Source organism: Xenopus laevis, chromosome 1S (genome assembly GCF_017654675.1).
Source record: "Xenopus laevis strain J_2021 chromosome 1S, Xenopus_laevis_v10.1, whole genome shotgun sequence".
Lineage (NCBI taxonomy): Eukaryota > Metazoa > Chordata > Amphibia > Anura > Pipidae > Xenopus > Xenopus laevis.
In genome coordinates, this window is record NC_054372.1 from 52,815,107 (window position 1) to 52,830,954 (window position 15,848).

The 15,848-nt window shown below is 39.1% G+C and overlaps 1 protein-coding gene across 1 annotated transcript; it reads left to right on the plus strand.

Moving 5' to 3' along the window:
• Positions 1–4,798: 4,798 nt before the first annotated feature.
• On the plus strand, positions 4,799–15,150 carry pgrmc2.S (progesterone receptor membrane component 2 S homeolog). The gene is made up of 3 exons (NM_001096297.1): positions 4,799–5,194; positions 12,693–12,848; positions 14,571–15,150. The coding sequence occupies exons 1-3, from the start codon at positions 4,864–4,866 to the stop codon at positions 14,666–14,668; spliced, it is 585 nt and encodes a 194-aa protein (NP_001089766.1). The 5' UTR covers positions 4,799–4,863; the 3' UTR covers positions 14,669–15,150.
• The last annotated feature ends 698 nt before the right edge of the window (positions 15,151–15,848 follow it).

Below are 15,848 nucleotides of genomic sequence, written 5' to 3' on the forward strand. Positions count from 1 at the left end.
TGTTCAGTGTAAAAATAAAAACTGGGTAAATAGATAGGCTGTGCAAAATAAAAAATGTTTCTAATATAGTTAGTTAGCCAAAAATTTAATGTATAAAGGCTGGAGTGATTTGATGTATAACAAGTCAGTCAGAGCACTACTTCCTGCTTTTCAGCTCTCTTGGTTTACACTGACTGGTTACCCTGGCTACCAGACAGTAACCAATCAGAGACTTGAGGGGGGCCACATGGGTCATATCTGTTGCTTTTGAACTGAGCTGAATGCTGTGGATCAATTACAAACTCACTGAACAGATATGTACCATGTGGCCCCCCTTCAAGTCGCTGACTAACTCAGAGTTATAGAGCTGAAAAGCAGGAAGTTGGATTCTGGCTGTTTTATTAGACATCTGTTCAATCCAGCCTTTATATATTACATTTTTGGCTAACTAACTATATTGGAAACATTTTTTATTTTGCACAGCCTATCCATTTACCCAGTTTTTATTTTCACGCTGAACTATTCCTTTAACGTTAGGGTTGAATTCTCATTTAAGTGTCTCTTAACCAATGCTGAAACTGTACATCAGTTTGGATTCCTTATGTCTTTTGTTATGTCTCTGACTACAAAAGAAGGAAGCAGAGTAAGAAATGAAGAAAAAAATCGGAATAATTTGCAACTTTGGCGGAAGATAGAAAGCAATAGAGGTGAATGTGCCGCTAGTTATGGATACAGAATGAAATAAGTGCTAATGTTTCCAGAAGCAAGGAATAGTAATAGTAACAGGCAAATCAATATTCATTCATTGAACATTGCTTCTCCATTGGTCATATTATGTATATTATATGCCTTATACTTTGTATTGCTTATTAGTAGCAGGAATTGTTACTGTAACAATCTCGTTGTACGAACCTTGCACAGTGAGGGGTACACTCGGTTGCATAGGTTAACCCTGTGTTCTCCGGTGTTCACCGACGCCCTTTTGGGCAGAAAACCAACAAGGATGTGCGTGGCTAGAGACAAGTCCGTAAGTGAGGTACCGGCAAGGATTTCGAAGAGGCGTAGTCAAAAACTAGGGATGCACCGAATCCACTTTTTTGGATTCGGCCGAACCCCCGAATCCCTCGCGAAAGATTCGGCCGAATACCGAACCGAATCCGAACCCTAATTTGCATATGCAAATTAGGGGTGGGAAGGGAAACACATTTTCTACTTCCTTGTTTTCTGACAAAAAGTCACACAATTTCCTTCCCGCCCCTAATTTGCATATGCAAATTAGGATTCGGATTCGGTTCGGCCAGGCAGAAGGATTCGGCCGAATCCGAATCCTGCTGAAAAAGGCCGAATGCCGAACCGAATCCTGGATTCGGTGCATCCCTATCAAAAACAGGCGAAGATTTCAAGGCAGGTGTCAGGAATTCATAATCAAAAGTCCGGCAGGAGTCAAAAACAGATAATCAATAGAAACAGACGCTTGAGCAGGAACAGTAAACTGAAGTCTGGCTTGGGCAAAGACAAAAAGGCGAATCAGGCTTTAAAGACGAGTTTGGCACCACAGTTTGAAATTGGCACTGATTAATTAATGCCAGCAAATGCTCAAAGTAATGGATAGCACACCCAATATCAAGAAAATAATAGAAAAATGTTATTACAAAAAAATAAAGAAAATACCAAAAAATTATACAAAAATAATAAAGAAACAAAGAGCCCAACGCATTTCGACCTTAAGGGTCTTCCTCAGGGGCACAAATAGACAAAAAAAACAAAAGGGCCTGCCCCTGAGGAAGACCCTTAAGGTCGAAACGCATTGGGCTCTTTGTTTCTATATTATTTTTGTATAATTTTTTTGTATTTTCTTCATTTTTTTGTAATACATTTTTCTATTATTTTCTTGGTATTGGGTGTGCTATCTGTTACTTTGAGCATTTGTAGTCTTGTTTGGAGACCCTTGTAGGGAGTCCCCTAAGGATCAGCACTCCTCTTTTTACTTCAATGGGTGTCCGCCTTCTCTCTATATCTAATTAATGCCAGCGTCAGAGTGACAGCTTTGGGCAGAAACGCCAATACGTCAAGAGACTACCAAATAGACTCTATGGGATCTGCACGTTTGAAACCACACTTTGCGTAAATACGCAGCGTATTTTAAATATGGCGTCCAGATTCTTTATGAGAACAATGAAAACAATGAGAACGCATGTTGACAGTCGCATGTGGTTTCAGTGGCGTATTTACGCCTGGCTGTTCTTTTTTAAAAACGCAATGTAAAAATGCAGCAAAAATGCCACGTCTGGCCTTGCCCTAAGATGGTGTTCAATCAACAGAATGCATACTACAAGTCAGAGACGGTTCCATGGGCCAAAATATAATGGGACTGATAGAAAAAGCTGATGTGTAAACTACATGGAAGATCTGCCATCCAACACCACACGCCTGTTGGAAAGGAAAGATTTGGTGAAATCTGGAAATGCAGAAAAGTAAAGAACAGTAAATCAGCACTACAAAGGGTAAGGAGGTAAGAACAGAGCTATATAAAACATATCCAGCTAATGGTGTGATCAAATACAGTACACATTTTACATATCAAATATCATGATGGATGTAACTATGACAGGATGATAATACATAGTTTGTTACATAGTTGCTATTTTTTCCATAGTTACCATTGCTACCATAGTTACTATGGAGATAGATAGCTTTATATATTTAATTAAACATTCACTTATATTATTCACCCCATGGCCTCCACAATATATAGTGATTAAAGGAGAATGAAAGTTCCAATAAAAGGAATTGGCAAGTGTTAGGGCACCCCCAAAGTAGGGTTGCCACCTGGCCGGTATAAATGATGGTTGATCCCAATGTTATTAATAGTGAAAAAATAGAAATAAATAGGAAGGCCGGTATTTTTTTCCAGAAAAGGTGGCAACCCTACCCCAAAGGCTGAAATGACCAAGGGCCAGTGCTCCTATTAGCAGTTTTGTAATGAAGCTGAAATTGCACTTTAAAGGGCACCTATCACAGCCAAAATCAAACACATATTAACAATCTGACCAGTACAACATAAACACGTTTAATCAAACTACATATATAGTTTTTTGTTAAAAACTGCAGGTTTTAAAAAAATCCCTTACTTTGTCAAATGGGTTCTTTCACTGAGGAAGGCCATACTGAGACTGTAACAGAGGCTATAATATGCAAATTTCAGGAGCATACTCAGATTGTAACACTGCTTTGAGTATTCTACCCAGAATGCCTTGTTTTAGTAAACTCCTCCACTAGAAGTATCAGGAGATTTCCCTATCTTGTCCCCTGCTGGTGATGTTATTGTGCAAATGAAGGGCACAAAAATGAGTGAAGAGTGTAGGAAAAATAGTTTGCATAGTGGGCCGGTGGTGTAATGTTTTATAGTGGGCCCTTAACACCCCAGTCCAACACAGATTTTAGCAATAAATCTGAAAAAAACTACCACAAACTTGCACCTTAAAATTTGTCCCATTCATACCCAGTCTGCAACTTATATGCTTGTGTGTGGGCCCTGTATCTGATAGTTGGCAGAAACTCCAGAAAGCCAGATGTGTGTACACCAGGTTTAAAAACAGATGCGACTTCCAGAATAGCTCAATGCACACCTTAGTAACTTTAGCACACCAAGATTTATGCAAAAGCAAAAAAATGCTTTAAACCTGCATATGGCTGGTCTATTCTAAGACATAAGTTCTGTTTTGGTCATAATTGACCTAAAGGTAAGTGTCATGTAGCTTTGCGACCATAATAATTTATGTATACGTTTCTAATATATAATATGTGATTTTGCAAAAGTATTATATGAATTACGATAGTTTGTTTGAATTGATGCTTCAGTTAAAGGAGAAGGAATGCTACTGAAGTAGTTTATTGCAATTAGGGTTGCCACCTTTTGTGGAAAAAAATACCGGCCTTCCTATATATTTATCATTTTCCCCTATTAATAACATTGGGATCAACCATCATTTTTACCGACCAGGCCAGTACAATACCGGTCAGGTGGCAACCCTAATTGCAATAGATTAGCCAAAATAGTGCAAGATATAACTATTAGACTATATTTATTCTGCAGAATTATTTACCATACCTGAGTAAACAGCTGTAGAAGCTCTATCTGTTTGTATAGGATCACTCCCTGCCTGAATTTCTCCCTGCACACTCATAGCACTGGACTCAAATTACAGCAGGGAGGTGAGGAGGAGAGAAGAGCAAACTGAGCATGTTCAAGCCCAAGCCCTGGAGGTTTAAGATGAAAACAGGAAGTCTGATACAGAAGCCCATGTGTACACAATAGAAGGAAAGAAACGCTGTGTTTCTTTTGACAGAGGAGAGGACTCAGAGCAGAATTACTTTGAGGCTTTACTGGTGTATTTGCATAGACCTTTCTGATAAAGCTTACTTAGTTTTAACCTTTCCTTCTCCTTTAATGGCAGCCCTTTGCGCCAAGAACCTGTTGATCACTTGGCAGCCAAGAGGATTTCTAATCTAGCCATGTAGAAAAAAAATACACGTTGAGATATATGACAACACTTTTGTTGATAAAGTTTTGTTGACAAAAAAAAGGCAGGGAAAGTAATCCGAATCCAATCCTTCACTTCCGGATAAACTTAACTCGTCATCGGGCCACGCTCGGTGTAAGCGTCACGTTGCTTGCGCGGCCGCTGCCCTCTACTCCCCTTGCTCCGCCCCCTGCACACGGGGATCGTGGGATTGGCGCTATCTACTTTGCCACCTCGCGGCGCCTGTCTGAGCTTTGCCTTGCGCTGTGGGTACGGCGCGCGCCTTCCTCGTGACCTGCGAAACCCTCCCTTGTGCGGGAGTCAGGTGGACGGCGGTGACTCGGGTGGTGGCCGGCAGGTGATGTCGGAGAGCTTGGAGGTGGAGGAGCTGCTGGCTGGTACCTCGCCACCGGGTAGCGAAGGGGAGCCGTCCGGACTAGGATGGCTATTTGTTGGGGAGTTGCTGCTAACCGCGGCTCTTGTGCTTCTGGTGCTCTACGGGGCCTTCCGAATCTACCAGCGCTGGAAAGGGTCGGGGTCGGGCGCAGCCACTTCTTTGCCGCGTATGAAACGCAGAGACTTCGCCCTGCAACAACTGCGAGAGTACGACGGGACGCACAACCCCAGGATCCTACTGGCTGTCAATGGGAAAGTGTTTGACGTGACCCAGGGAAGCAAATTCTATGGGCCTGGTGAGGTGATGCTTAGATGCCAATGTATGGGCGGGGCTTGGCAATGCTCCCGTCTACACTCACCCTGTTACACACACGTGACTCTCTGATCATACTCATTCCCTCTGTGCAGCCCCACAGTGATACACTCACACACAGTGATACACTCACACACAGTGATACACTCACCCTGTTACACACACACAGTGATACACTCACACACAGTGATACACTCACACACAGTGATACACTCACACAGAGTGATACACTCACCCTGTTACACACACACAGTGATACACTCACACACAGTGATACTCACACACAGTGATACACTCACCCTGTTACACACACACAGTGATACACTCACACACAGTGATACACACACACAGTGATACACTCACCCTGTTACACACACACAGTGATACACTCACACACAGTGATACTCACACACAGTGATACACTCACCCTGTTACACACACGTGACTCTCTGATCATACTCATTCCCTCTGTGCAGCCCCACAGTGATACACTCACACACAGTGATACACTCACACACAGTGATACACTCACCCTGTTACACACACACAGTGATACACTCACACACAGTGATACACTCACACACAGTGATACACTCACACACAGTGATACACTCACACAGAGTGATACACTCACCCTGTTACACACACACAGTGATACACTCACACACAGTGATACTCACACACAGTGATACACTCACCCTGTTACACACACACAGTGATACACTCACACACAGTGATACACACACACAGTGATACACTCACCCTGTTACACACACACAGTGATACACTCACACACAGTGATACTCACACACAGTGATACACTCACCCTGTTACACACACACAGTGATACACTCACCCTGTTACACACACACAGTGATACACTCACACACAGTGATACACTCACACACAGTGATACACACACACAGTGATACACTCACCCTGTTACTCACACACAGTGATACACTCACACACAGTGATACACTCACACACAGTGATACACTCACACACAGTGATACACTCACACACAGTGATACACTCACACACAGTGATACACTCACCCTGTTACACACACGTGACTCTCTGATCATACTCATTCCCTCTGTGCAGCCCCACAGTGATACACTCACACACAGTGATACACACACACAGTGATACACTCACCCTGTTACACACACACAGTGATACACTCACACACAGTGATACTCACACACAGTGATACACTCACCCTGTTACACACACACAGTGATACACTCACCCTGTTACACACACACACAGTGATACACTCACACACAGTGATACACTCACCCTGTTACACACACACAGTGATACACTCACCCTGTTACACACAGACAGTGATACACTCACACACAGTGATACACTCACCCTGTTACACACACACAGTGATACACTCACACACAGTGATACACTCACACACAGTGATACACTCACACACAGTGATACACTCACACACAGTGATACACTCACACACAGTGATACACTCACACACAGTGATACACTCACACACAGTGATACACTCACACAATGATACACTCACACAATGATACACTCAAACCTGAGCCTTTTCTCCTTTGAATGGCTGCCCCCATTGCTACACAGCAGCTTATTTATATAAACAATAGTAGTGTTTCTGAAGCAAACACAGCAGTTTTACCAGTGCAGGGCAACACTGCATTATATTTTCATTACTTTAAAACACTTTTATTTTTTACTGTTCCTTTAACCACCAATGCAGGAGTAATGTATATGAATGTCAGTGTGATGTAACCACCTGTTTGACATGCACAACAACTAGAACAAGCTCCTCTCTCTGACTCTGGTACTATTCGCGTATTTATATTCCAAATACAGTGCCAGTTCTCACACACGGTATTTTCACCTGAAGGTACATTGCAAATGGGCCTTGAATTATACTTTATTAAAACATAATTTTAACTATTAAAGAGGTAATTCACCTTTAAAAGAAAAGTAGCATCAAAACATGCTAGTGCAAGTTCAGAAGCAAGCACACCAGTTTTACCAGTACAATTACTTAAACAGGTGGTTCACCTTTAAGATAACTTTTAATATGTTTTAGAATGGCGAGGTCTAAGCCACTTTTCAATTGGTCTTCATTATTTATGTTCTTTAGTTTCTGAATTATTTGCCCTTTTCTTCAGACTCTTTCCAGCTTTCAAATGTGGGCCCTTCTAAAATCAAATGCTCTGGAAGGCTACAAATGTATTGTTATTGCTACTTTTTATTGGTTGTTTTTCTATTCCGGCCTCTCCGATTCATATTCCAGTCTCTTATTCAAATCAATACATGGTTGCTAGGGTAATTTGGCCCCTAGCAACCAGATTGTTGAAATTGTAAACTGGTGAGCTGCTGAATAAAAAGCTAAATAACTCAAAAACCACAATTAATAAAAAGTGAAAATAATTTGCGAATTATCTCAGACTCTCTACATTATACTAAAAGTTGAAAAGGGGTGAACAACCCCTTTAAAAATCCTTTTTTGGTGTTGCTGTTCCTTTACATTAAACATTAATATGATATAAACAGGGATATTCAGAGACTATTTGCAACTTGTATTCATTCACTTATATTGTATTATTTAGCTTTTTATTCAGAAAAACCTCTGCAGCTGTCTGGGCTCGGGCCCACCTTACCATAGCAACTAGGTTTTTGTATTTAACTTTTTATTCAGCAACACCTCTGCAACTTTCTGGTTGGTAGGGCCAGCTTAACCCTAGCAACCAGGTAGTATGTATAATGAGAAAGCCTTATTATAAATATAAGGGTTAAGTGGCACTGAAAAAAAAGAGTATTATTTGCTGTCGGTGTCTGTTCTGCACAGTTAGAGATATAACGAATCATCAGTGTTTTGTTTAACTAAAACTTAAATTATTTGAGATCCGAATAATAGTGGAAATTAATGGGGGATAGATCATCTACCCAAAACACCATTGTACAAACTGAGACATATGACATTTCCTAGATCAGGATCTGGATAACAGCAGGGGACGCTGAATCCTCTAAGCCACAAATAGAACAGTTATTGGAGGCTGTTGGGGAATTCAGGTATGTGTATTTAATGTATGTGAAACTCTGTAGGAAGCATGGGGAATGCGAACCGGTGTCAAGGATGAAAGTGTGATAAAGCATCCATAAATATATATTCTTTATTACAGTAAGTATAAAGATTAAAAGTAAACAAATAAAATAAACAGAAGGAACGCAGCACCACATTCAACAGGAACTGTCTAAAGTGATATCAAATAAAAGATTCCCCGAGACAGATCAGTGTTTGTGATCGAAATGTTGTATTTTTATACAAGTCACATAATTCTGAGTCATTTGTATAAGTCTTGGTCTACTTTAAAGTGATACTGACACTACAAAAACTACTTTTTAAAATATGAATGTACATTAAAAGTTACTTATAGATCATGTTGATCGTTTTTTTTGCTGAGAGGTTTGTTTTTACAAGTAATTGATGGTTGAATTTCTAAACCTGACTGTTTTGCCAACCTGACTGTCACTTAGAGATTCTAATGCTAACACACAAATATGGCAGCCCTCTAATAGAGGAACATGGGGCATCAGAAAGGTAATATAAAAGCATTGTGCAAATACTTTATGGCAAGGTTATAAGATGCTTTCAAAGGCAATATTATGATAGATGTAAAAAAAGTTTAATTTCTGTTGTCCGTATCTCTTTAATGTTTGCACTAGCATGTAGAGTAGATTTACATTTTCATTCATACTATTCTAATATATAGGGTTCATTTTTATTCTGTCCTCATTTGCAGCGTCAAGTGCTGCACTGTTAACACGTGTATCTGCTGATAAATGCAAAGGAGGTGATTCAGTCCTGTTTGTAAATCCAGGATGTCATGGTGCGCTGCGTAAATTATCCCCACCTCCAAAATAAGCTGATGGTATGTGCTGGCAAAGTTGTTGCACAGCATGAATTTGGCCCAAATTACTGGTCTGGAAACTTGTGAGATAAGATTTATGCAGCCACAAAGGTCGTATTCTCTAAATATTAATAAAGGAAGAGTAACATCAAAAAATGAAAGTGTTCTTAAAGTAATACAAAATAATGCAATGTTGCCCTGCGCTGGTAAAACTGGTGTGTTTGCATCAGAAACACTACTGTTGTTTATATAAATAAGCTGCTGTGTAGCAATTGGGTCAGACATACAAAGGAGAAAAGGCTCCGGTTACATAGCAGATAGCTGCTTATAATAAGTGCACGGTGGCCACATGGGAGGAAAAAAACTAAATAGGCTAAAATGATTTGCCAAGGATAAAAACAATTACTGCTAGCCCAAGGTTACAATATATAAATGATATGTCAAACAAGCAGCAACCACTCTTCAAATCCAGATATTCTGTTATCAAACTAGAGATGACTTCTATAAACACTGTTGTTATATAATACTAATGTAGGGATTAGAGCATTTAGCTATTAAAAGAGATGTGCCTTTTGTAGCATTCCAAATTTTCATTATGTTAGTACCTTATGAATAAAAGTTTAATAAAACATTAAAGTATATTTGGTTGCAGCAGTGAAATAGCTGTGCCACATACATTTCAGTCTAGCTCCTGCACGTCATTGTAATGGGATATAGCTAATTCCTGCCAACTACCTAAACTTGTTAGCTTCCATGCATTACTGGAGCCTAAATAAGCCCAATTATATTACAGATCCATTGTGAGTATGTAATATGAATTACTTTAGGAACTTGCAGAGAAAGCGCATGAACTCACTCAATTGAAAGGGACACTTCACCTTCCAAACCCTCTTCAGTTGCATTGTTTTTAGACAGAACACCAGAAATTCCAGCCCAAGATTTGGTTTGAGTTGCCTAAATTCTAGCACTTTTTTTTCTGCAAGATTCAGATGTGAATTTTGAATTCCAAATGTTTAGCCAGACTGAATCCAAATCTTTACAGTTGTAACTTTAAAGGGGATGCTCATCTTGAAGTTAAAGGGATTCTGTCATGATTTTTATGGTGTAGTTTTTATTTCTAAATCGCATTGTTTACACTGCAAATAATTCACTCTACCATGTAAAATTTCATTCCTGAACCAGCAAGTGTATTTTTTTTATTTATAATATTGGTTTATAGGCAGCCATCTCATGTCATTTTGCCTAGTCATGTGCTTTCAGAAAGAGCCAGCACTTGGATGGAACTGCTTTCTGGCAGGCTGTTGTTTCTCCTACTCAATGTAACTGAATGTGTCACAGTGGGACCTGGATTTTACTATTAGGTGCTGTTCTTAGATCTACCAGGCAGCTGTTATCTTGTATCAGGGAGCTGTTAACTGGTTAACTTCCCATTGTTCTGTTGTTAGGATACTGGGGGGGGGGGGTGATATCACTCCAACTTGCAGTACAGCAATAAAGAGTGACTAAAGTTTATCAGAGCATAAGTCACATGACTGGGGGCAGCTGGGAAAATGACAATATGTCTAGTCCCATGTCAGATTTAGAAACAGATCTCCGTGCAGAATTCTGCTGGAGCAGCGCTATTAAGGGCAACTATACCCCCAAAATGAATACTTGAGCAACATAGTTTATATCATATTAAGTGGCATAGTAAATATATTTAAGTAAATATTGCCCTTTTACATCTTTTGCCTTGAACCACCATTTCATGATGGTCTGTATACTGCCTCAGAGATCACCTGACCAGAAATACTACAACTCTAACTGTAACAGGAAGACGTGTTGAAGCAAAAGACATAACTCTGTCTGTTAATTGGCTCATGTGACCTAACTTGTATAGCTTGTTTGGTTGTACCGTGAATTATACGATCAAAGTGAGCAGCCCTTATTTTTTAAAATGTAAATTTTCTTTTCAGGTTTTCCAATGGCAAATACTACTAAAAAAGTATATTATCATGAAAATGGTTTATTCACATGAAGCAGGGGTTTACATATGAGCTGTTTTATGCCATATCATTTTATAGAGACCTATATTGTTTGGGGGGTATAGTTTTCCTTTAACTGATGCGTTTGGAAAAAAAACATGACAGTATCCCTTAAACTTTTAGTATGTAATAGAAAGAATGTCCTGTTTTTCTTATTTTAATGTATGAAATAGTTTTTAAATTATTTACATTCTTCTGCCTCCTTCCAGCACCCTATTTGCGCTTTGAGGTTACAGTTTTATTGCTTTTGTTATTCAAATCAAAGTTTGGAGAGCTAAATAGCTTTATAACTGAAGACCAATTGCATGCTGTCATAGCATATAATTATCATACTAAAAGTACATTTTACGGTGAACTAGCCATTTCTATATCAAGATATCAAGACAAAAGAAAGCAACACTTGTTTGCTCACAATTGATGCAAATTGTTTTATTCTGAAATTTGAATACTTTTATTTGAATTACTTTTTTTGGCAATCTTGTTTTTTTTGGAGGGGCTTATATATATATATATATATATATATATATATATATATATATATATATATATATATATATATATATATATATATATGCGCAGATATTATGATATGAATTTAGTTCATCTTTCTTTTTTTGACATTTGTACTAAAGACTAAGTTTAAACGTTAAAATAGGCTGTGCAAAATAAAAAATGTTTCTAATATGATTTCTAATATAGTTAGTTGGGCAAAAATGTAAAGTATAAAGGCTGGAGTGACTGGGTGTCTAACATAATAGCCAGAACACTACTTCCTGCTTTGCAACTCTCTTAATTTACACTGATTGTTTACCTGGCAGTAACCAATCAGAGACTTAAGGGGGAGGGGCACATGGGCCGTAACTATTGCTTTTAAATCTGACCTGAATGCTAAGCCTATTAGTAAGTGCCCCAACAGGCATGAAACGCGTTAGGCCGCTGTTACCATGTCTTAATAAACTTTTGTACTTTTTATAACACTGATTGCTTTTTGGAGGGACTCACAACTATTTTTGGTTTTCTCCTGAATGCTGAGGATCAATTACAAACTCACTGAACAGTTATGTCCCATATGGCCCCCCCTTAAAGTCACTGACTAACTCAGAGTTAGAGAGCTGAAAAGCAGGAAGTTATGTTCTGTTATGTTAGACATCCAGTCACTCCAGCCTTTTATACATTACATTTTTGGCTGACTAACTATATTAGTAACATTTTTTTATTTGTCACATACTATCTATTTGCCCTTTTGTTATTTTTACAGTGAACTGTTCCTTTAAAGTCCCGTGTTAAAATTGATTCTTTAGTTGCTGACGTTCCTCTGCTACATTAGTTAATATATGTGTCTGCTACTTGCCCCTTACTTGTCTGCCAGTCTGAAACTCACCAATGAGAAAAGTAAAAGTTAAGCGTATATTTTAGAAAGTTTTCTTTCCTCTATCTCATTAGTTAGCGTCATGTATGGGACTGAGGGAAATGGATTAACAGTGTAAAGTATAAACCCTACCTTTTCAGTATGGCTAATATCTTCATTGTTTTACAGATGGCCCGTATGGATTATTTGCTGGTAGAGATGCTTCCAGGGGACTAGCAACGTTTTGCCTCGATAAAGAGGCGCTCCGAGATGAATATGATGACCTGTCCGACTTAAACGCTGTACAGATGGAAAGTGTTCGGGAATGGGAAATGCAGTTTAAAGGTAATTTGTAACTTTTTTTCTTGATCATCTGCCCTTGTGAATGGATCTTTTGTTAGAGAGATTGTTGTAGCAATTCAGTTGCTGCTTGTAGAGGGTCAGTACACATGGAAGCGGAAGACGCCCTGGTGCTTTTTTTTGAAAGTTGCTTGGGAGCCTGTGTGTGCAAGTTAAAGGAGAAGGAAAGATACCAAAGCATTTTATTTCTAATAGATTAGCCACAATAATGTATGGTATAAAACTATATTTATTCTGCAGAATGCTTTACTATACCAGAGTAAACAGCTCTAGAACTCTCTCTCTTAGTTTAGGATAGCAGCTGCCATATTAGCTTGGTGTGACATCACTTCCTGCCTGAATGCTCACTCATAGGCTCAGATGACAGGAGAGAGTGAGAGGAACAAACTGAGCATGTTCAAGCCCTGCCCTGGAGGTTTGAGCTGAAAGAAGGAAGTCTGATACAGAAGCCCATATGTACACAATAGAAGGAAAGAAATGTGGTGTTTCTTTTGACAGAGGAGTCAGAGCAGCTTTACTTTGAGCGTACTGGTGTATTTATATAGACCTTTCTGATAAAGCTTACTTAATTTTAACCTTTCCTTCTCCTTTAAGGTAAACAGGCAAAATCACTGCATGACAGTTTAGCAACGTCAGCTTATTTGTATTACAGTTAGGCCCATAAATCTTTGGACAGAGACAACTTTTTGTTGTCAAATTTTGGTTCTGTACATTACCACAATGAATTTTAAATGAAACAACTCAAATGCAGTTGAACTGCAGACTTTCAGCTTTAATTCAGTGGGTTGAACAAAAAGATTGCAAAAAAACGAGGAATGAAAGCCTTTTTTTAACACAACCACTTCATTTCAGGGGCTCAAAAAAGTTTTCAAATAGAAAAAAGTTGTCTCTGTCCAAAGATTTATGGACCAAACTGTATAAACTTTGTTTCCTCTTATACAACATGAGTGCATATATTTCTGATAATGATCAGTGGCACATGGGTTGAGTTATTGCATAGAATTGCAGGCACATGTCATTTCAGGCTTTTGCCTTGATCTTGATTAAGGATCAAAATCTATGATCTGTGGTGTTCTTGTTAACAAGTCCTGGGTAAACTGACAACTACTTCAAAATAGTGGATTCGGTGCCTCTCTACTTATTAGTGCTTATCATGTAAATGTGTGTGACTGGGGCCACATTAACTGATCCATATCATACATGTGTATAATGAGCAAGCTGGGACACTTCCTCAGTATGTGTGTTCCCCAGCATGGCCCTCTGCACTTCAACATCACTCTTGCTACAGGGAGAAACTCACTCACTAGGGAGGTTTTTTTGAAAAAAGTTGTGATGATGTCTGGTGATTTTAATAGACTTAATTAACTACCTATCTGCCAGTTGATCCAGAGGAAGGCAAAAAACCCATCTGAAGCCTCTCCAATTTGCCTTAGAGGGGGAAAAATTCCTTCCTGACTCCAAAATGGCAATCGGACTAGTCCCTGGATCAACTTAGACTATGAGCTATTTCCCATAACCCTGTATTCCCTCACTTGCTAAAAAGCTATCCAACCCCTTCTTAAAGCTATCTAATGTATCAGCCTGTACAACTGATTCAGGGAGACAATTCCACATCTTCACAGCTCTCAAGTGCCCGTATCACTTAAAAAAAAAAAAAAAGATTTTATTTATTTGTTTATAATACAATCATATTTTCTTCTCTCTCAGAAAAGTATGAATATGTTGGTCGACTGCTTAAACCAGGGGAAGAGCCCTCTGAATATACAGATGAAGAAGATGTCAGAGACCACACAAAGCAGGACTGAACTTTTAACAGCCAAAGTCCGGGGCTGTTCAGGAACTGCATTCTCTTTCCCGTCCTATAACGAGGAGGTTTTGTGCTCCACAATATTCGCCACAGTTTGTACAGGGAAATGAGAATTTAACGTGATAAACCGCAAAAGAAGATTTTAATACTAGGCATTATGATCTTCACTGCCAAGCATTTTTCTTCCCCCTCCAAAACGTTGATCTTTCTGTGACCGAACGTAATTAATGAAACAGGATTCAGGAAATCGATCTTGTGAAATGTGCGTTGTTACATATTTTATTAGTACTCTAACTGGCAGTTGTGGAGCAGCTCCACTTTGGCTTTATAAGGAACCACCCATGATTCTGCCAAATGGGCAGTTCACAGATCAGAAAGGGTATGGGAAAGTATACATTTTTTTTATGTGGTATTTGTTTCAGACTTTTGAAAACCTGTTTTTTTTCCATAAATACATTTATCAGTCTGCACTACTTTAAACTATTGTTCTCATGTGATTTTTTTTATTTAGTGGTAGATTTTCACTAGTAATACCAGGTAATGTTATCTTATTGTGAAAGGCTGAGCTAAAGTATTTTATCCACAACCAAAGAAAGGCGGCACTCCAGGAAAAAAAGGTTTATTGCAGGGTCCTGCGGATAACAATCACCTTATGCATTTTGGGAATGAATCCCTTTATGGTAAAGGAATCCATTCCCGAAACATGTAAGGCGATTGTTATTCGCAGGACCCTGCAATAAACCTGCTTTTTTTCAGCCTATGATTAAGGGATCCATTCCCGAAACGCGTAAGGCAATTGTTATCTGCAGGACCCTGCAATAAACCTGCTTTTTTTCAGCCTATGATAAAGGGATCCATTCCCGAAACATGTAAGGCGATTGTTATTCGCAGGACCCTGCAATAAACCTGCTTTTTTTTCAGCCTATAATTAAGGGATCCATTCCCAAAATGTGTAAGGTGATTTTATGCCGTCCTTTGGTTGTGGATATTGTGGGGACGCTATGGACAGAGCACCCGGACTTTTATGGGGGAGCAGCCATGGGAGCGCAAGTTTTTGAGCGGTTTCTTTTGTGTCTAAAGTATTTTATCACATAATCAAGGAGGGCAATCTCAGTGGGTTTGAAATCCATGCGATGTATTCATAGGCACACCTTCAATTACATTGTAAGATAATGTTT

Coding starts and splice junctions, on each gene's coding strand:
- pgrmc2.S (NM_001096297.1), top strand. CDS start 4,864: ATGTCGGAGAGCTTGGAGGTGGAGGAGCTGCTGGCTGGTACCTCGCCA. Junction 5,195..12,692: donor AAGCAAATTCTATGGGCCTG/GTGAGGTGATGC, acceptor ATTGTTTTACAG/ATGGCCCGTATGGATTATTT. Junction 12,849..14,570: donor ATGGGAAATGCAGTTTAAAG/GTAATTTGTAAC, acceptor CTTCTCTCTCAG/AAAAGTATGAATATGTTGGT.